The sequence below is a fragment of the Etheostoma cragini genome, chromosome 3 (assembly GCF_013103735.1).
Source record: "Etheostoma cragini isolate CJK2018 chromosome 3, CSU_Ecrag_1.0, whole genome shotgun sequence".
Taxonomy (NCBI): Eukaryota; Metazoa; Chordata; class Actinopteri; order Perciformes; family Percidae; genus Etheostoma; species Etheostoma cragini.
In genome coordinates this window covers 11,592,903-11,620,296 of record NC_048409.1, presented here as the reverse complement: position 1 = coordinate 11,620,296, position 27,394 = coordinate 11,592,903, and the positions used below count along the sequence as shown (strand labels likewise).

Genomic DNA, 27,394 nt, shown 5'->3' with positions numbered 1-27,394 from the left:
TAAAGGAGATTTGATTCAATGTTGTAAAACAATAAAACTTATATAAAATTTTAAATGCACTTCACTATTTACATTTGCCATGCAACTTTGTGATCTTTTATTTGTCATTGAGCGTATATTTTGTTTCTTTCTGCCACGTTTTGTTATCTAACTGCTTGAAAAATTCATTAAATAAAGTTTTAAAGGAAATGACAATCATTTTGGTAATTCTAATGTTTAGTTTTTTTAATCAAAGCTCATTTTAAAAACTTGTTTTAGGTTTAGTTATTTAGTGGTTGAATTCAAGATTAGAGAGGATGAAGTGTAGTTTTTTATTGATTCATTTTTAGCTATGCTAGCAGAATCCATCCAATCCAACTTCTTTTGTTAAGCACTTTAAAACAACCAAAATTGACCAAGGTGGGGTACAGACAAATACAAAAATACATTATAACACGAGTAAAAATAATACCTGTGCAATAACAGCAATTAAATTCAATAATTAAATGCAGTAAATGAAGTCAACATCTTACTAGGTGTCAAAGGCCAGAGAATAGAGGTGGGTTTTACGACGTGATTTAAAAACAGAAAGAAGAGGCCTGTTTAACATGCAGAGGCCGATCATTCCATAATGTAGGAGACAACACGCAAAGCCATGGTCCCCTCTGATCTTCAGCTTAGTTTTAGACACACTCAGGAGCAGCTGATCATCTGACCTGAGAGAGCGTGTCGGGATGTAAGGGCGTACAAGCTCAGCAAGGAAAGGCAAGACCATTCAAGACTTTAAAAGCAAATAAAAGAATTTTAAAATGGATCCTATATTGAACAGGCAGACAGTGGAGTGAGGCCAAAATGGGGGAAATACTGTATGCTCATGTTTGTGCCAGAATGGCTGGCGGGACGGCAGTCTGTTTTTTTCTGTTTGAAATATCCATTGGACTGATTTCTGTAGAACCTTGTGAACATTTATGGTCTTGAGAGGATGGATCCTGCGGATCCTTCTTAGCGAAATATCTCAACAACTTTTGGATCAATTGCTGGAAATTTTGCTGCAGGCATTCATGTCTTCCTCAGGATGAGTTACAATCACTTTGGTGGTCCACTGAGTTTTCATCTGGGGACATCATCAGGTCAAAATGTGCCCAATACTGTGGTTTATGTTAATCTGTGAAACTCAGCCTTAGCTCTGTACTTGTGCAAATTAGCAAAAGTTAGCAAGCTAATACACAAACTATTATGAACATTGTAAAGAATTTTACTTGTTAAATATCAATGTTAGCATTTATTTAAAACACTGCTGCTGCTAACAGCCTCAGAGCCGCTAGCATGACTCTAGACTCGTAGTTTTGTTTCTTGGCTTTTCTGAAACTCAGAAGGTGAGAGTATGACAGTGAACATATGTGCACTTAGTCCTTTGAGGCCTTTGCAAGCCTATCACAATGTAGATGGACGGTTGCCGAGGACAACCTGTGTGTACTCACCTACTGATGAACAGGAAGTGATGTGTGAGCAAAGGTGCTATTAATAGCAACATGTGTAGAAAGGACTTCTGCTCCGTGTGTATGTGTGTGTGTGTGTGTGTGTGTGTGTGTGTGTGTGTGTCATACGGAGGAGGATGCAGATTGTGAGACCGAGACAGTTACTAGAGGGAACAAGAGTGGGGTGAAAGAGTGAGGAATAGATGGAGGGACTGAGAAAACGTAGTGAAGGAGGGGGCGCGTGTGTATTGACGCTGTATGTGGCGTCAGTGCGATAAGAATAGAGATTGTGAATAGACATAAACCTCACACCCTCCGTGGGGCAGGCAGTGCTCACTTTGACAGTGCGTACGCACACAGATATTATCCAGGGTATGCTCATGTGTGTATGGATGAGTAACATTGGCGTGCATTGATTTTTTTCTTCTTCAGTTGTGTAATTACATGTGTACCATTTAATTCACATATAAGATAAGAAACAGATCTTCTTTACATTATTACAGAATTTCAAAAGAGCTGATTATGTGATCATTACTTTGAGAAAAAGGGTAATTACGTGAACTAGGTAAAGGGTTTGAAACAAGGTTCTTCTTAAAGACAAAAGCAATAGGGACACCTTTAAACTTTTTTTACATTTGTAGAAATCAATTTTTTTTTTTTTTTTCTTTAAGTAACATAACAGTTGCATAACAATTAGATGATGGTGCTGAAGACAATACAATGACCATGTGAGCGTGTGAACCTTCTTCAGAACCGCTGTTTTAACTCTCTGAGGACAAAATACTTTTGTAAACCTAAAACAATTGAGTGTAGGCACGTTTTCACAAGATATTTGAGAAATATTTCTGCTTTAGGGCCACATTGTTTCTTTATATATTGCTCTTGAGCAATTTTGGGAGTCACTATACAGAACACTATGTTTGTTCTGAACTTTTATATATAAAATACATGGGGATCATTTGTATGCAAAAAGCCTTAAAAGGGGAATACAAGAAGATATCTAAAAATGCCCTTAGACCTCAGAGGGCTAAAGGCCAATTTATGCGTTTGCATTATTTCAGCTCCGTGGGTACGCTGTAGCCTGACATGCACCTCTCAAAAAAGTTGACTACAGTTTGCGGTGACGCAGACCGCAACACAATCGGCCGTAGCTTGGTACCGTAACATTTCCCTGAGTTGAGCCTCCGCAGAAGCATACATCCTACTTTATCGGAATCAAGCTAAAAGAAATGTTCTGCCAACCAGTTCTCAATATCATTTTGATACTGAAGAAGACTACATGACCTAAAACTTACAAATGGAGCTGGACATGATCTGCATATAACTGGTACGCAGATGGTATGGTATGTTTAATGACAATAAGAAAAAATTGAGTTTTCATTTTTAATTTCTTCCTTTACTGCTACTTATACTTCAATGTTATTGTTTTATTCTGTTCTAATTTATTTATAACTTTTTCATCTCAGTTTGCAATCCATGACACTAAAGCTGAACCTTGTTTAAAAATCAGCAGCATGCTGTGGCTCAGATGGGCCTAATGTGGAGACCCTCTTCACAGCATCAGGAACTGAAGCAGCCACTGTGGAGGGACAACAGGTGAGCAGAAAGCAGAATCAGAAAATAAAAAAACCTGTTCAGGTCAGAATAATTACAAAACAGAGCATTTTGGCCAGATACTCACGTGGTTGATCCCTCTGTCTTTCACTTCTTGACTGGTCTCTGATTCATACAGAGCTGAGGAGCAGAGGGGAGGAAATGACTGCATACACTTTCTCTTCAAAGACTCAACATTCAGTAGATTCTGCATCAAGTTTAGTGCTCATTTTCAAAACTGAGATCCTGACAAGTATCCTGAATTACATTTAATGATAGATTAAATACGCAAAAAACAAAAGCTGTGCACATGTGAATGATCTAAAATCTAATGTGTGACATGCCTCTGTATGTAGTGATGGAAGAAGTGCTCCTTTACTTTGGTAAAAGTACCAATACAACAATACCAGTAAAAGTCCTTCATTCAAAATCCTACTTAAGAGTGTTTGTGTGTGTGTGCGTGCATGCGTTTGTGTGTTACCGAAAAGCTTTTGCATCCTGGTGACACATGACACAAAGCTGTGAAAGGACATGTGAAGCTCTCCAGATGCAAAGCGCTCAGACAGCAGCTGAACTACCTTGCTGTCACACTGCATCCCTGGGAAACAGAGGAGTGGACAAAGGTGTGAAGACCAAACAGCAACAGCAGCAAACATCTGTGTGCACATGGGGTGTGTGTGTGTGTGTGTGTGTGTAGGTGTGTGTGGGTATGTGTGCGCATGCAAGCATACCAATAGCTTCCAGTGCTGTACTGAGTTCAAAGGAGCTCATGGTCCCAGAAGAGTCCTCATCGAACTTGATAAAGATGGACTGAAAGAGAACGCGGCATCAGAATAGGTAATGATGACACAACTCACACACACGCAGGCAGGTAGGCAGGCAGGGATGCACACACACACACACACACACACACACACACACACACACACACACACACAAACACACACACACACACACACACACACACACTGAGATGTACCTGCAGATGGCGCAGAGTAGACAGCAGGGTTTCTGCTTGTTTACGGCTGAGACTGGCGCGCCCTTTAGTCTGTCAGCAGAATTAAGGGCATCTCAACAGGACAGAAGACAGAGAGATAAAGTTAAAAGAAGAGTAAAAGTGAACAGCGGGGCGGCACAATGACTCAACCGGAGGACTGGGCTTCGAACCCCTTTGTCAGCAAGCATCTGCCCTGATGAAGTGTGGAACTAGCAGTTCAATGAAGTTTTTAACATTAACTGGTGAAAAACATGTAATTTCTGTGAGATTAGTTAAACCAGATGTGCATAGTCAAAGTCTACCAAGGATTGTATTGAACTACAAGTAGACTAAAGTGTGAGTTATATTATTGCATAGTGGGGACCCAAAGGATACATCCTGTCCAAAGATGAGCTGTCTGCATGTATCCAGTGGCAGATGGTAATTTTTGTCAAGAGCTGTGGATTAGGGGAAGAAAGGCACAGACTGATGCAGAGAAAGATAATACAGGTTTAAATTGGATTAAGATGAGGAAAGGTGAAGGTGAGGACAAATGTAGTCAATTTTATAACTCAATGTACTCTATCTGACTGCAGCTATGAGCCTCTGTCTAGACTGGTGACCTCTGTGGCTCCACTGGACTAACTTTTAAGGGAACATGTCACTACTTTGCTCACATCTAGTGGTCACTACAGGTATTACATAGTCAAAGTCTGTCATTTTCAGATGCAGCTAAAACATGAAAAACTGGATGTAGTAGAGGTTTTAACCTGCGTTAAACAGCTTCATGATCTTCTTGGCGTTCAGTCTGTCATCCTGCCAGGGGAGACAGAACACACAAGATAACTAAAGCCCCTCAATTTACACTTTTACTAAATAAAGTCATGTACAATAGGGATGAGTTCTTACTTGGCTAGCATTTTCATCAAAGGTTTTCTGGATTCTAACTTTATCCTCCGGGGAGACGGGAGTTGCCATGAGCTGTTTAGTGGCACAAACACACCAAACCAACATACATAGACTTTACTCTTTTGGTTAGCTGCTATTGGCTGATGTACAGTGTGTGGACAAGACCACTAAACTCACCTGGAGGAAGCCAGAGGAGCAGGTAAAGTCCTGAGTCCTGGAACACAAGACCATGCCAGAGTGTCTCTTAAATTACAGTTACGCACTATAACCTTACACACTCAGAAATAGTTTCCAATTTGGGCTTAGATCCTTTTCTTAAGTAAAAGTAGCAATACAATATAATACAAAGACAATATAAGAGGGGCTTTAATAAGGCTATTGTTGAGACTAATTGCGATTTTCTAAATTACAATTTAGAATAATGGTGTAAGTTTGAGTGACTATGACTTGTGTCTAACGTGTCTTTAAGAGTGGGAGAAGCAGGAGGGGATTCATAGAGCCCTCTGGAAATGGAAAATGGAAATCTATGATTTAACAATAACACGCGTGTAACCTACACAACCTAACCTAGTATACACAAGCTGGCTGGTAAAGGGAGCTGTTTTTCTGAAACCAGGCTATTTTTATGGTAAAGGACATTGGACAAAATGACATTTAGTTAATCTTCTCTTGATTATGTCCACATCCCCTCCATCTTACCCCAGAGTGTTTCCAGTCTTGGAGAAAATGCGGACAAAGAATTCTCCAGGCTGGTTGGGTTGATAGGTGGATGCCACGATGATGTAGTTCCCTGGGTCCAGCAGCAGTTTCTTCCACACACCCCTGTGGCACAAAGTTAATGAGCTTCTAGCTGCTAACATCAGAGTCATGTGAACACCATGTGCATGTCATGTTGTTTTATCTGAATGTCTTTTGTTTTGTTTTTGGCAGCCCTCACCAAATTCATTTTCTCTTGTGAATGATAAAGGGAATTTGTAATTGTGTCAATTTGTCCCCTTTCAGGGACAAAATAAACTCATCAATGTCTTCTTCCATCTTTGCATTTGATTGGAAAAGTGTAACTTGTTTCTGTGCAGAAGCATATTAGTTAAGTTGAAATACAAATAAGAAGGGATTACACTCGATTTAGTGCACAGTTAGCAATGTATATAAGACGATTTACTCTGGTCTACAGTCCCTGGCAGTACCAAGTAAAGGCACCGGCACCATATGTTCTGCTTTTATGAACGGATTATGAAATCATTTAGAATATGCTGTCATTATTTCTCATAATAATCTTTTACCTCTGAGCCCTGTATTTCCCAGAGCGACCCACAGGGCGAGTAGTCATGAAGAAGTTGCGACTCAGACACGCGCCCTGGAGCTGTATAAATAAAGATACATCTATTTTACTTTACTATTACGAAGAATATAACATTTGTTCTGATATTAATTTAAGCAGATAATAAAAGATTATGTATCTATTCCTCATTGAATACTCACCTGAGGAGGAACCTGCAAAAAAAGAGGAAAACACAAACAAAAGAGTTTATTCAGAAACAGAATAAAGGTGCAGAGATTCAAAATATTTAATAAATCCAGAAGTCCAAAATAAAGTAACCTCGTAAATATGGAACGATATTTGGAGGAAGTTGACTTTGTCCTTCCTGCGGTTCTTCTGCAGCAGCTCCACCAGCACGGTGCACTGTCTGCCTTTCTGCTTCTGTTTCTCTGCTTTCTTCTTGTCCTCTGGGATCAACATGTCATCTTCATCCTCCTCATTATCATCCTCACCTTCAGGCTCATCATAAACCTCATTAGCACCCGCCTCATAGACCTGTCCTGATTGGTCTCCCTCCGTTAGAACCAACTGGAACTGAGGATTCTTCCAGAAGGATCCTGAGGAAAAAAAAAGTATGATCACTTTAAATAATCCAGGTGGAGCTTGAAAGCATATTTGTGTAAATACAAATCCATAAACATACGGTTGTATTTGCGGCTACCACCAGCAGAGCTCCCCTGTAACCAGAGTCCTCGATGTTCACTGATGGTCCAGGTAGAGGCAGGTGTGTTTTCCTCATCAAGATTGTCAGGATTCACACTGCAGAGCTCCACAACGTCAAACAGGCTGCAGAAGTCCTCAGTACTGATCCTAATAGAGAAGAAGCATATCCATTTGATGCAACTTTGTGTTTCTACTCCACTACATCTCTGCAAATATTGTACTTTTTACTACATTTGTCCGACAAGTATATTTGTTCTTTAGATTACAATTGTTTCTTCCCCTTCCTGTACAAATTTAACCATGCATCTCTAAATGTGGGAATTTGTTTCTGATAAATTGAAGGATGAAGTGTTCCTTAATGGGTTGGGTTGGGGAAATACTCTTACTTCTTAAGCTAAATACAGTCGTTAAAAACCCCTTTTGGATTAGCTGGACAATGCATCATCACAAAGCTGAAAACAGGGCTTTTTTCTGAGCTAGTGAAACGTTAACTTGTTGGAGATCCGTGGTTCTCACAAGACAACGACGCTACAAACATATGATGATTTTATGAAATATAGTCTCACATTGCCGGACCTACTGGAGTAGTATAGAATATATATGGAGTATATAGAATATAATGCATTACTGTAGATCAAAATATCCAACAGAAATTAAAGTGAGCACATCTACGGCAGTAAGAGGCAACAAACACATCAATGCAGCAGTGATTTATTAATTAATCCAGAAACATCGGATGTAATAATGATAATCAATGGTGGAAGAAGTACTCTAATCTTGTACTTAAGTATAATAATAGTGTAAATTAACATAGTTACATTTCACCACTGTATATAACAGTAAAACACTGACTGGGAAAGTTGTCCTGCAGAACTAGTAATTTTTGATAACGGGGCTTATAACTTGTTGTAGGGTATTTTCAGTGTTGTATAAGTACTAAGTTTGTGTGTTTTCCCAGAAGTATGGGCCACGTACCAGAACTCTCCATCTTCGTTCTGTTGCAGCTGAATCCTTTCCTTCTCTGCTTTGACCACGTCCTCCCACTCTTTACCCCTGCAGTCACACACAAACAAAGAGAAACTGAGTGAGTGCTCTCTCTCTTTCTCTCTCTCTCTCTCTCTCTCTCTCTCTCTCATACAGCATGCACAAGCAGGATGCTTCCTCACTTGTCACTCCAGGGTCCGCGATATTCAACAAAACCCCAGGGGTTCCTCAGCTTCAACAAAAAAACCTCATCTGACGCTTTCATCACCTGAAACGTGAAGAGAGAAGCAATCAACTTCTTATAGATTGTTTTGTCAGTTTTGAGTTTTACCAGTGTCAGAGGGTTTCTTTGTACTTAGAGATGAGATGAGACAGCAGTTGGCCAAACAATCTCACCACAAGGTCTATTAGTTGTTGTTCTGTAGCTTTCAATCGTATCACACGCTGTTTTTCTGTTGTTTCTAAGGTCAAGAATGGGTTGTCAATCACAATCTTTAAGCCAACATGGATGACCAGTCTTTAAGGAGCTCAAAAAATAAATAAAAAATTGACATTCGATCCAAAGCACCAGAACAGCTACAAATTGACCTTGTGCTGAGATTTGTTTTCCCCTATATATTATAATAAACTATGGTGGGATGGAAAGATATGAGATGAAAATATGCACAATATGCTATTTGATTAAATTAAAGTGAGACACATTAAAATATTATTAGAATAGTCTATAGTCAGAATGACATGACATAGATGACACGATAACATGATAACATTAGATTAAGTTGATTTCAGTGATATTATATTAGATTAATTAAGTATGATTTGATGAGATGGGATTATTAGAATGTGATTACATTAGATTAGATTATGATAAAAATGACATGAGATAAAAAGACAAGGGTTTTAGATTATACAAAGGTCTTTTTTGGAGAAACTGATCATTGCAGAAACAGAGAACACACAAAGCAAGATATTGATGACAATGCAACAATAAGAAGTGGCAGCAGCTCAGTGCTGCAGTTTGTCTCTGTGTCATACTGGCCTTGTCGGTGGTGGGGATGGCGTAAGCGTGGCCCTTTACCAGCCCGTTTTCTGTCACTTTACCAATCTCAAGGGTGCTGCAGGCCTGTGAAGACAAAGAGAGGAACTCAAATGGATCTAAAGCAAGCATCCACCTGAGTAGTGTGAACTTTTTGGAGCTGTGGACGTACCTTGATGAAGCAGCTGAGCAGACTGCCTCGAGACAGGGCGGCTGTCAGAGCCCTCCAGAGGACACGAGGGGTACGAGATTTGACCTTAAGCGAGCGTGCAATGCCTCCTGTGAAATCCTCCATCCCCTCTGAAATGTTGCCCCCCTTCAAGCTTCCGTAGCATCCAATTAACCTACACACAACGAAAGTGTATTTCTTTGTGAACTCACTGTAGCAACACACACAAGCAAACTAAAGTGTGGGCGATCTAAGACATTACAACCCAGAAACATATGCTTGGTAGTGGCAACTGACTTGGCGTAGGCCTTTTCCACCAGGGCGCTCCAATACTCGTTGCGGGTGCGAGAGTAGCTGAAGAGCAGACGGCCTTCGCATACTGGCAGCCTGTCATCCACAACCACCTCCACCCACTCACCATACTGCCAGAACTGCAAAGGGACACACAGGGAGAGGGATGGTGAGAATAGAGCAGACATGGATGTAATGAATCAGGAGGAGAGTTAATGAGGTGGAAGGCAGAGTGTAAAGGGACGAACCACTTAAACTTGTGGAGGGAAGTTGTGTTTCTATCCACCTGATTAAGTCAAATATTCACTTTCTTTTAGCTCTGTTTTTGGTCTCCACCAACTCCTGTCAGAAATGTGTGGCTCTTTTGCTACTAAATGCCTCACAATGTTCACCAGCTAGTCACTAACTGTGTCTTTCTGCCGTATAGTGCTGAGCAAGTTGCTTTTTTGATGGAACAATACATTTTTGGGCCAGAAAAGCCCAATGTGCGGAAACATGGTTTTAAGCTCAGTAGAGCTCAGTCTGTGGGTTTATCACTATAAGTGGAAGTAATCATGTTATTGTAAAACTATTGATTATAGCCTCTTTAAAGCAAGGTTATGTAACTTTTAAAGGAAGAACACATTGTTCCTCTTAAAGAATAAAAGTTGAATTTAGAGGCAATACACCGCACTGTTGATCAATTCAGTAGACTTTGAGGTTATACCCTCAACTTTGTTGCTACACCCTTACTTGGTCTGGTCTTGTATGTTTTTATTCCTCCGTTTATTTCATTTTTATCTTTTTTGATCTTGTAGTTCATTTCATTCTTTTAAAATCGAATTTATATTTGAGTTGTTAAATTCCCTTGTATTACTTTTATTTCTATCTTTAATGTCTTTAGGGCGTAAGGATTGATCAAAACGTTATTCAACAGGAATATTGAACTAATGCTAACCCAATGTTTGGCACATTTTACTGATAACCTTTTAATGTCTTATGTAATGTAAATCACTTTGAATTGCCTTGTTTTTGAAAGCTGCTTTACACATCAATTTGTGTTATTAAACCACACAATTTTGTACTACTGAAGAATATGTTTAGAGAGAGAAAACAAAACTATGAAAGATTTTAAACCCCGTGATCTATAAAAGGACGAGTTAAACACTGTTCTCTTGTCTGACTAAGTAAAATTAAACCACCTCCCAAGGCAGTTACTGGTCATGGCCAGAGGTATGTACTGTACTGCTAACTGTGTACACAACAGCGGCCGAGAGCAGGCCTGCACTGGCCTTTCATAGCTGCAGCTGTGTGTGTGTGTGTGTGTGCGTGTGTGTGTGTGTGTGTCTCAGGGGTAGTCAATGCATGTCTTGACTGCTCTCCCTTCATGCTGACAGGGTAAACTAAGTTCCTAATCCCTCCATCCTGCTTGTTAGGTCATGTCACATTCTTCCTAGTCTCTAAAGGTCCAACGCTCCGGGTCAAAATAACCACGGAGCAGAAGCTGTTAAAATAATCTATACCTAATGAGTGGGATTGCCTTGTAAGTATAAAAAGGAGATATTTTATTGGTCTGTGCAGGTCAGAGCATGTAAATGAGAAACGCTCTAGATCTGGTTTTATGTTTGTCTCTTCTTAGGTGTGAGACATGCAGTGATGACTGCAGGATGAGTTGAAAACCTGTTTGACCCATTGAATAAATGCGGAGACCGTGCAGTAGCTAAAGCAAATACGCCCATATATTGAAAATAGGTAAAGTCTAAAAGAATTAATCTAAATCAGATAGCATATGACTTACTGACAGAGAATCAGTCCTTTTTTTACATGAAGTAAAGTAATCATGTGTGAATTAGGCATATTGTTTAATATGTTACGTCTATAATGTGTTCAGTATTTAACACAAACACTCATCCCAAAGTGCGTCATATTTGGCCAGGGATGGGCACTCATTAAGCCTGAAGGCTCCGGCAGCCACAAAGACTTGTTAAGTATGATCAAATTTGACAAAAACCTGTCTATAATACTATCAATGGATTAACTCCCTCTATGTGTAAAGTATTTCCTGAATACTTGCTGGCCCCAGGATTGATGTGTGGTTTATTTTATTAAACATAAATTTATGTAGGAATATGGAACATGTAACTTAAATATTATCTGAAATAATAAATGTCATGGAACAAGCTTTTGACATAGTTTCAATGTCTGTAGACAAGGCCTCAAACTAAGGTAATTAAGCAGGAACCCACCTTAAAAGTGACTCCATAGATTTTAGAGAACTGAATTGTTCTCTGGTTATGCTGTGTCAATTTTCATCAGATTTTTCTAAACTGTCCATCATAAGTCCAACAAAGTTATCAAAGTGCAGTGGTAAATCAGAGAAGTGCTCCTTTAAGGCACTTATTATGTAAGTTGATATCATTCTTTCATATTCCCCAACAAAGTTACATATTACTATAAGATTAGATATTTTTCTAGAGCCTCAAATAGAGCAACACCTCCAAACTTAAAAGCATATTGTAGTTACAAATGGTTAACCTCAACATAATTAACATGTTATCATAAGAATATAAAGCCACATGTCACGAGGAAACAGGTGACATTAAGATGTAGGGCAGGAGTAAGATACCAGTTTTTGTGTGTGTGATTTTGTCGTTGTTGGTCAGCAGCAAAGGTATTAGTCTCAGCTTGATTGGGGGTGTGATTAGCAACTTTTCTAATTAAAAAAGGGGCATGCAGTCAAAGGTTCTGTGTCATGTTGATACTCACCATAAAATGGAAGATCCCTGCATAAGGCTGGGACATGCTTTGGTTGGCTGGAACCACCTTCACGAAGAGTTGGGGGTGCATGGTGAGACAGGACAGGGCAGCCAGCAGCCAACAGTTACCTGATAAACAAAAAGAGGCGCTAAGATGTACGGACACATCTTACAGGATTTGTAGTGTTGCGTAATGAATGGTTATTTTTTTTAAAAGCCAGCAAAGCACTGGTCTCCAGTGAGTAACAGGCCACATTCCTCTGCCACAGCAAACATCTGTTCCAGATGTTGCAGACAAGTACATACAGTTTGAACGTAAAACTCAGACATGAAAGAAGTGGGAGGAGGCTGGTATTGATCTGTGCCATCGACATATCTGCACGCAACTGGTTACATAAACAATATACGGTATTTAGAAATCTCAGAGGAGGAAGGAAAGCGAGCTGTTGAGCAGAAAACAATCTCTTAGTTCACCACAAATGAGAAACACACTGAACAGCACATATGTAAGCAGACTCTGAGGGCTATTAAAGACTGGGCTATGACGGGGCCTGGACCTCCTGCAGATTTGGAGTTTAGGAAACACAGAGTTTCACTTATCTATCCCCCTCACTGTGTGTTTGAAGAAGGGTCCCTGTTGTTGTGGTGACATGTTGTTCCAAACTCACATTGCATTTTACAGCAATTAAATAAATAGGAACAAACTTAACTACTTACAGAAGTCTTTCAGCTTTTGCGGATTTAACTTTTTCCAGCATGTTGTGCAATGCCAGTCTAAAATAATTCAGCATGACGTATCCCAGTTTCTCGTTCCTCGTGAAGTATGGATGAGCAGTGGGCAGGAGAGGCAGATTTGAATGAGGATAGAACTTGAAGTTTTCCTGAGGTGTACTCACCCAGTTGGCCCTGACAGATATCAGTGGTTCCAATCGTGCCCTCCACAAACACAGCATTCTTGGAGATTTCCTTCAGAGACGGAGCAAGAGGAGTATAATGTGGACACAAGATGATATAACCACACAAACGTGATAAGGATATGCGATAAAACAGGACATTTAAAGAAAAGGTTAGCAGATTATTCATTTAGTCAATCAGACATAGAGTAAATCAGCAACAATTTTAATGACATTTAAAGTCCTTTTTAAGCAAAAATGCTTACAAAAAAGTGTGAATTTTGCTTGTTTTCTTTAGTCATCGATGGTAGTGAACTGAATATCTTTGGGTTTTGGACTGCTGAACGGACAAAACAAGATATTTTAACACATTTGAGAAAGTGTTATGAGTTCCATTTTCTGGCAAGAAAAGAAATCAGCAGATGAATAGATGTTAAAAAAAAAATTGTTGTATAGTACCCTCTTTGTATCTTAAGTCCACACTTTTCTATTTCATCATGTAGTTCAAACATTTTGCCGGTTATTCTATCAGTTTATAATTCTATTTTGAATCTAGAATCTGTGACTGAACAATACTCTATAATTATATAATAATATAATATAATCTGGGCTGGTTGTCCTTTTTTAACTTTCAAAATTATACATTTTAGCATGGATACTTTAAAAAATACTTTCAGTAGCCGATATTTCTGTTATTTCTCCAGTTACTCTATAAGGAAACTGCTCCTGGTAATACATTCCTCAGACTTGAATAACATTTGGATCACTGTCAGCTGAACATCAGTCTACTCTGCAACACTGTTTGAGAAAGTCCCTGTGAAGAAGCAATGCCAAAAAGATACTTGGAATTCCATGTAACGTGATTTTTTTAGGGAATCTGTTAAAACCACTACAAGTGGCCAAAAGATGTAGGCTACATTCAGACAACTTCCCCTTTATAACTGGAATGTCTGCTAAATATAATCCAAATGTTGGCAGCATATTCCCAAATATGTATTTGAGGCCAACATGACACGATAACTGATTATTTCACAACCTAAAATGTCAATGCAAATTTTTTCATTGACACAAAAAACGCCCCATGGAACAACGCCCTATACAACACCTGAAAAAAGAACCTGGTGCGATACACGCCTGTACTACTTGGTCTACCTTGGGTCGCTGCCATTTGATCGCCTTTTTGGGGTTAGGATCTTCCGGGATGCCGATGGACTTCTGCTCAGTTGGAAAGGTTGGATCCGCAAACAGCTGTCCGGACTTCAGACACGTTTCCAGGAGACTCTGGAAGTCCTGATCCCTAAACTTGATCGGGTTCTCGATGGATCCCCGAGGTGCCTCCTTGCTGTTCGCCATGTTGCCAGTCAAACTGCAGTCTAACTATTTATCTGCGGAATGTGTACGCACTGAGCAGCCAGTGCTTAAATGCAGTTAACAGCGCACACCCACCGCAGCCAGCGAGGGCCGTATGGGACCTGGCCCAGAAAGGTATGCGGAGCGCCGGGGGCCGCGGCGAGCTGGAGTCAAAGTAATGACACCATGCCAAGTCTCTTTGATCCCCCTAATTTATTATCCAAATTATCTTTCTGGGCAAGCAGAAAGACAATTTTCCACCAGCCCGCAAGATCCAGGAGTTTAAAGTACCGTGTCCCCCCACTAGACTCCCATTGCCCCCAAGAAAGGTACAAACATGTTAAAACATGTTAGATAGAGTAGGCTAGCCTATCATAAATAGCCAACATTTACCTTTTATTTTGAGGAAAGTTATATTTACAAGAAATGATTTATAGAGCAGAGTTACAGTCTTATTTATTCTATTTAATTTAATGTTGTGTTGGATGCTGTCGTGTTGAATGGGAGGCTGCTGATACAGGCCTAGGCTACAGTAGACCAGAGGTAACGCTAGGTGGCAGTCTACTCCACATAAAGGCACCAGACCACGAACCACCACATCGAAGGGTTTCCTGTAAATTGTGGTGATGATGATAATAATTAAGGCGGTGAAGAGAAAGGCATCTTTAAAAAAAAATATTATACTCCAGCTCTGTTCAACTGACATCAAATACAGTCACATTGTTGACTGCTTTCAAGACGTAGAGAAGAAGCACAGAACAAATAATGACTTTAACTATCAATGTGAGGAGGTTCATGCAATTCTCAGTGTTGTTTGTCAGTTAGAGAATACATATACAACGTTTTCAGCTACTGACTCAAACTTCTAATTGTCTGTGCTTATAGCCTAATTTACACGTTACATTTGTATGTTAAAGTATTAATGTTTTCAATTAATGGATTCAGATTTGACTCAGAAATAGAGTATGTGACTTCAGATGTGAGATTTGACTCATTAAAATAGCTCATCTACTTACTATCCAACCGTCATTTTTAAAATGAGACAAAAGAGGAAGGGATAAAAAACGTTAATACACTCATCTCCAGAAGGTTGCTTTCAGTTATTAAACGTTTAGGCCCATTTTTGTTTCTGTTGAATATTCTCCTAAAAGATGATTGAACATCATTAATTGAAACATTAGGCAGTAAAGAACAGGGCTCTATGTTATAAAGATGCACAAACCACATGTATTATAAAAATTCCTCAATAGTACTACAATGGATAGAACGATACCCAGTTTCATAATGATGTTTATTTTCTAGACTGATACAGGGCTTGTATTGGTGTTGATAAATCAGTTGCAATTTCCTCATTGATCAGTTATAAGCTATTCAAGAAAACAAATAGGCTATTTGGTTGTCATGTGAGGAAAAATCCATGTCCTTCACCAGCAGAACACTTGCTTTGTCTTTTTTCAGCTGTTTAGTTCATGAAACTGCTCCAAAAAAACTCAGATTGGCTGGAGAAGGTCAAAAATTCACTTATTAATGATTAAAGATTTGATAGATTGTTGTGAGCACCCTTTATCAATAACTTGCTAACATTTAAAGCTGCAGAGTTGAACAGCTTATCAGAAAGAGACTCGATTCATGACTCAACAGTCAGATACATTTTATAACCTGACAACCCAAACGTTCTGATTAAAGGTTTATATTCAATCCATTAACCATTGATAAAGCCATTAGTAACAGATTATAAACACTTTATAGAGTTCTTTGTGGGTTATCCTGAAAAACAAAATCAAGAAACAAAAATATCGCAGCATCATTTTATTATTTTCTAACCAAACAGTTTCTTCCGTTTTTTTTTCTTTATACTAATTTACATCTCTTACAATTACCTTGACATTAAATTAAATCATATAGCTGATTTAAAAAAAAAAAAACTTGTTAGCCTAATAGAACATGGATTGTCAGTGCACTATATCCCTTTTGCATAATGCGGGTGTAATATACTATTCTTAGGGACTTGTTTAGCTGTGCCTATCTGTATGGACCAACAGTTTTCAGAAGGAGTGCTTTGGCCTCCTCACTTGTGAACTCTGTTTGGGACTCATATAATCTGAAGTGGACACCCAATTACCGTCACCCTCCTCCATCTCCTCTGTCCTCTTGTGTTGTGTCCTTCATTAAATTTAGGTGGATATCCATCTCCTATAAACTGTTGTCCTGTGGTGTTCACTGCAAGCCTCTTCAGGCGTCTCCAGCAGTCCCTCCATCACACGCCTGATTACACTGAAAACGTGAGACTGATCGGGACTAAATAAACAAGAAGAATAGCAACACAGATCCACCTAATGGTCACCATTTAACTCCATTCATGGGCTCTCTATTATGTCCGTATGGTCTTTGAGGACGGGATTATAGGAAGCCTTAGTGACAAAGGTCAGGGGGCTGAGAAGACACTCCCACACTTCCATGACCTGCTCTGATCTCACGACCTCGGCACCAGCAGCCCCCGGGCCCCTCTCCCTCACACCACTGGTTAACCGGCTTTGTCCTGGCCCGTTTTCTGCCGCATCACTCATACACATCACACTGAGCTGAGCGGGGCTGGAGAGAATCAGCCCCCAGTAACACTGAGAGGAAATTACTAGAGCGTAGGCTACTTATAACAGGCCCATATTTGTGTTGATCCTTTTAACAATAGTGTATTTACTTCATATGTGTGTTTAACGTCTGTTGCCTTATGTTTTTTACACTTGTAGGCTACATCTTAAACTTGTTTGTTAAGTCCATTCCTAAATTTTGTTCATGTATTCTTCATTTTCTTTTCTCTTTTCCAAAGGTAACACTGAGGCAGATATGCAACCTATTTTTTTACTTATCTTTTGGTCTTGACTTCTGTAACGTATGGTTTAATTTTGAAATTGAGTCACATACTAACCCTAATGTTCCCCCCATCTGTAAGGGTCATTGATATGGATGCAATGCGTAAACAGAGTTATCTGGGATAGACGTTAGCATTTGTTGTATGTGGGGTCTCTGGTTGCGGCGGTTAGAAGCTGCAATTCACCTGCCTTCAGGCATGCCGTTACTGAACTCTACCCCCTAGCCTGGATAACATGCATAGGTATCAAGGCAACACCTCTGACCCCAGCCCCATGAGTTATGTAGGGAGGGGGTGCATGCTCAAATCCAGTTTTTCCTGCATTTTTGGACGTTTCTGGGCTTGACGAGAAACAAAACTGACCTGAATTTATGTTTGTGTGTGCGTGTGTGCAGTCACACAAGCAGGGTCACCAGGTGCAGCAAGGACAGAGTAATCTGTGTGTGTTTATGAAAGACAAAGAGAGTAACAGACGTTTGAGGTAGTTTGTCAAAGACTGTTTGAGCTGGCAGATGCTTGATTACCTCATCTCTTCCATCTTCTTTAGGTTGGGATATAGTTGCACTTTAGTTCACCCTTGAAGCTTCATGCATGAACAGTATAGTGCAGGTGAGAAGAGAATGTGATGTAAAAATCACCTTTTGCCAGGTCAAAATTCATTTTACAACACACCAAATCCATGATGTACTATTTGATCTAATATCTTAATGCTACAGTGAGAGTGTGTCATTTTGATGGTCAAGTGGACACCATTTACCATTTCATAAGGTCACCAACAGCTCCAAGTGGCTCAACAGGATGTATGGTTATCTCACTTAACTGTTCAGATACAACTGCTGCCAGTCAGCCTATTCCTGTGTGCAGGCTGATGTTTAGGAGATGCTAATACACCTTGGCATTCAGGATAATGTAGAGGGAGTAGGCTATTATTGTGAAATAAACCTCTTCAAGGTGATTTAACACGTCCTGCATCACCCTGTAGAGATTTCATTTGCAATAATGACCTGCTCCTTCTACATTATCCCTTACTTATATTGCATTTTTTTGTATTATATAATATCTCAGATCACAGGAAACTTCTATCAAAATATTGATAGTATTAAGACATATTTCCAGGTTCTAGCAACAACATATGGCATTATTAATGCTGGACATATCAAATAGATGTATATCAAACCATTTTCACCTGCCAATTGTTTTGTTAAGATACATAGTTTGAACCTTTCCATATGGTTTATTTTCTGCAATAGTGACTAAAATTTACAAGAAAGTCATGTATCTGGTTTAAATCTACTAAAAGACCACACTATTTTCCATCTGTAAATAAGGCTGATTTCAGACAGTATAGGTCTCACAGCCGGTTTACATTTGAGGTGAACGTAAAGAAGGGTTGCATTCACTGGGTATATGTACATGTTTTTCTATGTTTACCACACCCTGTCTTTGCAATCGGTTAACCCTCATGTTGTCCTCAGGTCAAATTGACCTGTTTTCCTACATCAATGTTCATTTTAACTACCCAAATGTAATTACCCAAAAAAACATGATTGATTCCACACCACGCTCTTTGGCAAGAACAAATCTCTACTTTTATCAATTTTGGGGCGTCTTATTCAATTTTATTGCATTTGTAGAAAAGAATTGAAGTGGTTTCCAAATAGTATTGAGTAAAAGTTGACATATTCCAGTCTGTGATTATCCATCGACATCCATTCCTTTAATTTTAGTCTAAATATTTCCTAATTTCTGCTTTTCTAACTCAAACATTAGGTATAATTTCCTATAAATGAGGTTTACTGACGATAAATTCCAAAATTAACTGTAAAACTAAAGTTAATAAGTTTGTGTTACGTAGTGGTAAACGTAAAAAAAAAGACAAACATTGAAAAAAGGGCCAAAAATGTAAGAAAAAGTTAAAAACGTTGATTAAAAAGCAATTAATTAAGCAATTAAGCATTAAAAAAATTTGACGGAAAGACAACACAAGGGTTAAAATGCAACCTTAGGTGTTCCCTGGGATGAAAAAGAGCGCATAGCCTTCATTCAGGGAAGAACCCTATTTAGGTTAGTTTTGAAATTTTGTTTTAACTGGCAACAATGTCTGCCGGATTTATGTAGCACTCATGCTATAAAAAAGAGAAATCATTTAACTTCCTCCCTTGTGTTTTTAAATCAACCTGTCCCTTTGTCTCATCATTGTTTCCACGTACTCAAACCAAACTGAACTGACAGTCCTCCCAATAATCTTGTCCTCAGTGACTAGTGGCATTGTATAACACCCTATAAGAATGAACCCTCCTTGTCTTTCCATCCTTATTATCTGAAGGTGTTGAATGGCAAAGAGAGGCAATGGATTGATGCATGGCTGCCCGGGTACATGTCGCCTCTCACCCCGTCCTCCCACACTCTCACTGTTAGAGGTTAGAAGGGTGAGGGAGGAGATGTGAAGCGGGTGTAATTCCAGGGTTCAGGTTTCATTCTGCGGTTGTTGCGGGAGGAGTGACGTGTGAGAGAAGGTGGGAATTGTGGGAACCGTGCGAGGATAAAGAGCAGAGAGGGAGTCCTGTGATTTGTCTGATCACTCCCAAATGCATCTTTTCTCTTTCTTGTTATCCCTGTCTCAGTCTGCCCTGAATGCTGATGATTTAATCTTCAGCCTCCTCCTCTTCCGCAACTATTCTGGGGAGGAAGAGGACAACAGGACAGGGACTGCAAAAGGAACTGGGGCTCCACACAGTTTAACATGAGAAATGTAATTAAAAACTCAGTTAATTGGCTTTTTTCTACGATAAAGCACAATCTTCTCTCACAGAAGTAAAAGACTATCATGGCCACAGGCCTTCCCTATAGGAAAGCAAACATGGAGCTCTTACATTCCCTTTGTTGGGAGCATTTTCAAAGCTAATCATCTTAAATTAAATCAGATTTTGTGATTGTGCCACTGTTTCCAAAAGAAATTAAGTCTACCCACGAGGTTGAACTGTCTAATTAGATGGCTAATTTAACATATTTTAAGTTTGAAAATGGTGCAGGGGAATGCTGTTGAATCTTTTCTTTGATACATGAATGAGACATTGGATGGTTTCTCAGTTACTGGTAGAATACGCATGTGGATCTCTGGATTGTGGTGTTCCCCAAGGTACTGCCCTGGGACCCATTCTGTTTTTCTTGTATACACTTCCCCAGATAATAGGTACATTTTTAAGGTCAATTATTACTAAGCAGATGCTGTTCAAATGTTCACATAAACTGCCTAAACTATATTAAACTATCTTACAATTCTACAGACAAACACTGCTTTACACAATCTTATTCTAGAGGTTTGGTTGATTACATAGTCTTATTCTGGAGGTTCGGTTGAATCCCCTAATTTCTTTGACTGATTTCAAAGTTTTAAGTCAATTTTGAAGTTGAGAGTATACTAATAAAATAAAAATGTCACTCCTGGAAAATAAAACCTGTGGACAGTATGTATTTGATAAGTTAAATGAACATAAATATGAACTAGTACTTAGAATTTCAAATATCTGGTCTATTGTTCTGGTGAGATGGATAGAATTTCAAATTCAACAGCCCAGTAAGTTGAGAAACAGTATCACTTGTCTGTTGTGCAGCCATTCAAGAAGCTAAAAGCACAATGTTTAAAAAAAGCCTTGTTACAATGACCAATTGTAATGCTTCTTCTCCTCACATCAATGTTGTTAAAATCCAGTCTAACAGTGTTGGTTGTGTTTCTGTAGTGCACCAACCTCTCCAAACTTCCAGACCAACAAAAGCTCTCTCTTTGGAGCCGAGACAACTATTAGATCTCAAAGTCCACATTACTATCGCCCAAGGGCAGTAACTGGTCAGAACAACACACTCAAACACACATAGTGGCACCCTCACTCAACCGTTGGCAGACATTATAAACTCCTTATGTTGCGATAGGGTGCTGACACTGTCCTGGTTTGACAGTGGTTCAGAGAGGTGTGGACTGCAGGGAGACAAAGGGCACTGTGGGAAGTTGAAAAGATATCCACTTGCTGTAGGGGCTACTGTGCTGTGTTCTACTGTGTATCACCTTACCTTACATAATTGGGTCCATACGAGCACCAAATGGCGCTTGCTGTGGCGGCCAACAGACAGGGAGGTTTACCAGAGGGAGAGACGGAAGATGTCACCTGTACTGTCCTCCCACCTTGTTTGTTTTCTGTCTCTGTGGAGAGAAGCAGACAAACGGACTCATCTGGGTCTTTGGAGCTTCGGTCTTCACTTCCTTCTTATTCTCTATAACACAATGGTAATTGGTAGGAGTGGGCGTGTGTGCATCTGGTGCAATAACCCCTCCACCATCCAACCCCACTCCTCATCTACCCAGCCCCCACCCTACTGAAAGCTCATTAAAAGACCTGCTGTTAATGAGCTAGAAGGATCATAGAACTTCATTTTCATTAGAAAAAGTGGTGGTGGTGGTGTGGGGGGAAGGGGGTTAAGGCCAGATATGCTTGTGCAGAGGTTTTTAATGCCCTTAAAATAGAGTCAGCAATTATCCCAACCCCTTGACACTTACCCGCCCAGCTCTGCCTTCTAACATGCCCACAAACAATAACCAAACTGCCCCTCCTCAATTTTGTATCCTGAGAAACCCCTGTCGCCTGTGTCCCATCATAGCCACACACACGCACGCACACACAGTAAGGGTCCCTAATCCAAACACTTACATTAAAAATTAATAACTCAGCGCTGACTGTGGTTCTCTGAGAAACGACCCCCTCTGACTAAGACAACATCCTGGTGAGAAAAGATATTTAAAAATAGTTTCAAAAGCTTTGTTCTGTGTACCCAAAGAAGAAGGGGGAGAAAACATGTTCAGAAAAGCAATCCCAAGCAGAAAATGACTCCACAATACAAAATATTTCACCTCAATTGTTTATTGAGGCTTCTCATGAGAAGGTGAATTACAAAATAAGTTTACAAAGACAGCGGAGCTTCACAATAGCCAGTGTTCAGCTGAAAGGAGACCATTACAGGAGGAATGGTGGCAGTTAATATTAATAACTATAGCAACAGCAAGAATGTCAATCTATGTACACAATTTTATCCCTGAACAGTTACACTGCACTCATTACCAATCATTCATTACACAACACGCACAACGTCTTTTCCCTGACATTAATGCAAGTAGAAATAAGATATGGTCACACAAAGTTATCACAGTAGTCATGAAAACATTGGCAGCACTCTACTTCATAACTTTATCCTATTTGTTTTGTTAAATGAGCATATTTCCTCCCGCTTAAAAAGGTGGAGACTGCGATTCTAATTCAATACACTGTCAAACTCAGAGAATATCTCCTCACGGGCCGCTAGCTGACCGCTGTGTGTGTGTGTGTGTGCGTGTGCGTGTGCGTGCTGTAAAACAAAATCCCGTGATCATACTCAGCCCTGGCTCTGCCTCTGGTGTTAAGTTCAAATATTACCAATCTTTCTCGCTGACAGCAACTTTATATTGCATTTCTTAAATCCTCGTTGGCGACACACCTGTCAGGAGCACGCCCCAGTGATAATGACCTGCCAAGTCACGCTCTGGAGTCTGGAAACAAGATCACCGACAGGGTTCAAGAAAAAGCGTCACCTGAGAATCCCCCCCCACCCCAGTATGCACACACAAACAAACAAACAAACAAACAAATACATTCACGCAAACTCAGCCAAGTGCTTCCCACAAAACTCCACCAATAAACTAGCTACTGCCGCATCTCTCAGCCCTGTAGTTCAGCCTTTACACAATTACCAACATGCAGAATCCATAAATAAAGAATAATTCAAACACAGGCAACAGGGAAAAGAACAGTTTCAAATGGCTGCAAAACATGCATGAGCTTCAAGCAGTCTGGCACTTTACAAATGTAAACAATGAAAGAGAGAAATTACCAGCACAATAATAATAATAATAATATTAATAATAAGTACAAAAAGAGACCACCCGTTTCACATGTAGGTAAAATTGCTATTTTTTATGCATAGAAACGAATCATGAAATGAAAAAAATCTGTAGATGAGATTTTAAAGTCTTCCTATTCACATTTATAAAATTAGAAAACAGAAAATCATCCATACATACTGCCATGAAGTCAGGAGCACAACCTTGCCAGGCTCTGTGAGCCCTGTGAACATTACGTTAAGTGTTGTGACAACCGAGCGCCTTTAAAAAGAGGAGTCTGAGAAACTGCAGGCAGACAGTGTTTGGATTCATTTCACCCTTGTGTCAAACATCTTTAGTCTTAAAAAGGTATTCTCAAAAGAAAACCAGCAACAGCTTGGAAACACAATATGACTCCTCTGTCTGCCGACACCGAAAATATATTTGCTAGGCTTTTTTATATTCAATATAATCCCTGTATTATCTGACAGTTAATATCTGTCTCCACCTGTCCAGTGGGTCGCCAGAGACATAAATCACTTGTCTTTTGCATCCTGCACTGCAACATGGTGATCAGTTTCCTGTGTCTGTGTGGACTGTGGCGGTTTACATCCTGTTCAAGAGCTCTGGTAATCTCCCTGCTGAATGTCATGGCCTTGTTTTTTGCTCTGTGGTTTAAAGAACTGTAGGCACTTAGTTTCAATCAGCAGCTTTGCATACCATCATGAACAACGTGGCTGCTGTGTGCCTCGATGCTGGCTAAGAGGACGGGACTGCTGCAGCTTCTTTCTTTTTTTAAACTAGGTTTCAGTTTAACTTCACATCTGTTCAAATTCTTTTTATCTGAGTGGGCAACTTAAATCCTATACAGTGCTATTTTAATGTCAATTAGTGAATGAGAGCAGCCATCATGGCGCAGAAGTTAAAGCTAAGCTCACCTCTGCATTGCTCTCGGTTGGGAGATCAGCCATTACGGCTGGACTCCCTGTGTTCTCCACATGCTCCTCTTGGCTTTGCCCCTCCTTCAACTCCATGTTTTTCATCTCATCACTCTGAATTTTGCCCTCCATTTCTATCTGATCCAAACTGGTATCCTCCTCCTCCATTTTTACCACCACTGCTGCTTCTCCACAAGCTTTAATGGCAGCCAAAGTGTCTGCAGCGCTGGCCTGTGCGTAAGCTCCCACGCTGGCGTGGCTCAGGCCGTGAACTTTCTTCAGGTGTTTCTCCAGAGTGGCGTAAACAGTGAAGGGGACCGAGCACAGCTGACACAAAAAGGACGCCTTGGCTCCCTGCGCGCCGTGGGTCTTCATGTGGCGCGTTAACTTTGAGCTCTGAGCGCAAGCATAGTTGCAGAGGCCACAGCGGTATGGACGCTCACCTGTGTGGCTGCGGCGGTGCACAGTAAGGTTGCTGCTGTTCCTAAACTGTTTACCACAGTATTCACACGCTTCGTCTTTCTTCTTCTTTCCAGCTGAACCGGCAGTAGTAGTAGTGGTGGTGGTGGTGTTGTTGTTGTTGTTGTTTCCTCTGCCGCTGACACCTCCTCCTACACTCCTCCACTCATTCTCCATCTGCCACTCCTGCAAAACCTCGCTGACATTGGCTGAGCTCCACTCTGTCTCCCTCTCTATGATCTCTCCTCCTTCGTTCTCCCATTCGCCGACTCCTCGCACTCTGTCCCCCATCTCTGGCCGTTTGGGCGTGCAGTTGCCACTAGCGATACCGCTCTCGCCACTGCCCCCTGTCTCTCCGCTCTCCAGGGAGCCTTCAGAGGGGCTGGCGCAGGGTGAGGTGTGCCGAGGCTCCCCCTGCCCCTCTGCCTCCTCCTCCCCTCCCTCGCCCCCTTCTCTCTGGCACCGATATAGCCTCAGCAGCTCCCTGTCTGCTGGTCTAACCTGCGAGGTCAGCAGCATCAGGCCTGAAGCTACGGACGGGTGTTTGGGCAGGGTCAGGTCTAACTCTGAGGGACCCTGGGCTCTCAGTTCTGCCCCGACTACTCCCTTTCCCATGTTGATTCCAACTGGGGGCATTTGAAACCTCCCTCTCATCCCCTGTCTCCCTACATCCTCCTCCATCACGACCATCTCCACCGACTCATATCCACTTCCTCCACCTCCAGCCTCCCTGTGATGGCTCCTTATGTGCCGTGCCAGCTGCCCGCTCTGGGCAAAGGCCTGTCCGCACACCCCGCAGTGGTAGGGCCTGTCGCAGGAGTGAGTCCGGCGGTGGGCGGACAGGGCACGCAGGGACTGAAAGTTCTGGTCACACAGCTCGCAGTGTAAGTCAGTCTGGGGGGCGCTGGTCTGAGGAAAGGGAGAAGCTGCTGGTGGGGAGGAGGACGGAGACAGCACCAGGCTTCCGGGGGAGCTGCCGGTGGTGTTGTTATTCCCCTCTGCGAGCTCCCTGAGTCGCACTGAAAAGTTCAGAGCCTGCGTGTTAATGAAAGAGGAGGCGGTGTGTGTCTGGCGGGAGCGACTGAGTCGCAGGGCGGAGGGCTGAAAGGCAGAAGCAAGAGCTTGGCTCAGGTGGCGAGGGTCTAGAGTGGCTGTAGCAGCCTTGTGCTCTTTAAGTCCTCTTCTTCCTCCTCTCATGTCTGTGTCATCCTCCTCATCCTCTTGGTAGATGCTGAAGGAGTGTGCGTGCTGAGCGTGCTGTAAGAGCAGCCATGCAGATGGAAACACGCCTTCACACTGCTGGCAGGTGAAGTAGGAAGGCTCCTCAGACACTGGGAAACAAAATGATAGCACTGAGTTAGCCATTTGATTATTGGTTGCTAGTAAAGAATATAAGAAATATGTCTTGCTCTTTTGACAGGTCTCAATTTCCACCAGGATTGAACCAATGTAAATCCATAGATTAAACCTGCAATAAATGTTTTGTGGTCACTTCGGGTGGCAGGAGAAACAAGCTGGGAACCCAACATCTAACAGATTGTTAAAGTTTATCGGGAGAACTTATCAAACGTTTGCCTTTTTTCACATCCAACAGATACAAAGTAACATTAATATTTATTTGGAGTTGTATTTGTGTCCACCTGATGAATGCAAGACCAATATTGTACTCTCTTTTAGCTCCGTTTTTGGTCTCTACCCAAAGTCAGGGAAATATCTTTAGCCGTTCCATGCTTCACTATGTTCACCAGCTAGTCTCTGTCTGCTGTGTGGTGTTAAGCAGGTCGTAGTAGTAGTTGTAGTAGGAGTCTAGTGTGTTTTTAGAGTTTTTTGCTGAAAACAGCAGTCTGCTGGGGGTGAAAATAATCCAATGAGAGTAAAGTTGTCAGTCAAAAATCCAAACAATGACCTAAAAGACGTCATAAAGTTATACAAATTGAACAGAAACATGAGTATCAGCATGAAAAAAGTCAACTATACCAGAGGCACATTTATATGGACTCAAATAAATGAAAGATGAAGATGAGGGTCTGGTGTGGAGAAACTAAATAAGGAAAACATGTGTAGAAAAGTATGACCCAAAGCAGAGTAGAGAAACGGGTCTCCGGAAGCTGAAAGGCCAACAGAGATGCAGTCATGTCGCAAAGTACTTCTGGAGATATTTTTATATGTGGATAGCTATGTCTCCTAACCGTGAGCCACTCTCCAATTAAGCTGCAAATTGCTAATTAGCAGAACGTAGAAAATGAACGCTTTATGCAAATGAGGCACTGACTCAGCCTGCTTGACAAATGAGGCCTTTCTGCATAAATCAAAATTGGAGAGAAGATCCCCAAATTTAGAGGGAAAACAGTTCTTTCTATTTTTTGGAGAGGTTCAAAGCAGACTCTGGTATAAGCCTCTTTCATGTTTCCTCAAGTCAAATCCTTCTATATTTTACTGGAGGGGGGAGGAGAGTGAAGATGAAAAAGAGAGCAACTGTTTCTTTCTCTTTTTCCCCCTCTTATCCCACCCTCCCTCTGTCTGGAGACGAGAGTATCTGTGGTGTTCATGTCCTTTAACCTAGCCTGAGGAGAAACCCAAGAGAAGTTGAGATACTTCTTTAAAATGTAGGGTGAAGAATGAGAGCAGAGGAAGAGAGCGAGGGATAGGTAGGTCAGGGCTCAGGAGATAAAAAGAAAATGAGATAAAAAAGATTATAATGTACTACGGGGGGCCAGGAGACACCACAAAAATATGTCACCCCTTTGGATCGTACTTGAGACCCATCCTCCAACCCCAGCTTCCCCCCCGTGCTCCCCAAAAAAAATCCCATCCAAATCTTTCCCTGAGGGGGGGGGGGGGGGGGG

At 41.0% G+C, this 27,394-nt stretch overlaps 2 protein-coding genes across 3 annotated transcripts in view; both read right to left on the bottom strand.

The window, feature by feature from the left end:
* Window positions 1-2,620: 2,620 nt before the first annotated feature.
* Window positions 2,621-14,552, bottom strand: capn12 (calpain 12). Of its 2 annotated transcripts, XR_004656116.1 has the most exons (23): window positions 14,180-14,552; window positions 13,031-13,100; window positions 12,145-12,263; window positions 9,406-9,539; window positions 9,112-9,283; window positions 8,943-9,026; window positions 8,086-8,171; window positions 7,895-7,972; window positions 6,900-7,066; window positions 6,536-6,813; window positions 6,418-6,429; window positions 6,219-6,298; window positions 5,635-5,757; window positions 5,113-5,149; window positions 4,936-5,007; window positions 4,797-4,842; window positions 4,423-4,484; window positions 4,030-4,098; window positions 3,782-3,860; window positions 3,532-3,648; window positions 3,139-3,191; window positions 2,929-3,036; window positions 2,621-2,851 (listed from the first exon to the last, which is right to left on the bottom strand). XR_004656116.1 is itself a non-coding variant. In XM_034867820.1 (22 exons), exons 1-22 carry the CDS (start codon window positions 14,378-14,380, stop codon window positions 3,010-3,012), a joined length of 2,166 nt encoding a protein of 721 aa, XP_034723711.1. In that variant the 5' UTR covers window positions 14,381-14,552; the 3' UTR covers window positions 2,893-3,009. The 2 variants fall into 2 exon arrangements, 1 of the variants encoding a protein (XP_034723711.1); XM_034867820.1 differs by lacking the exon at window positions 2,621-2,851 and having other exon boundaries at window positions 2,893-3,036.
* Window positions 14,553-23,224: 8,672 nt separating this feature from the next.
* The window catches only part of znf296 (zinc finger protein 296), a 9,181-nt gene continuing 5,011 nt past the window's right edge, over window positions 23,225-27,394 (bottom strand). The window contains exon 3 of the mRNA XM_034867447.1: window positions 23,225-25,879. Within this exon, the coding sequence (XP_034723338.1) occupies window positions 24,060-25,879 (1,820 nt within the window). The 3' untranslated portion in view covers window positions 23,225-24,059. The remainder of the gene's footprint in view (window positions 25,880-27,394) is intronic.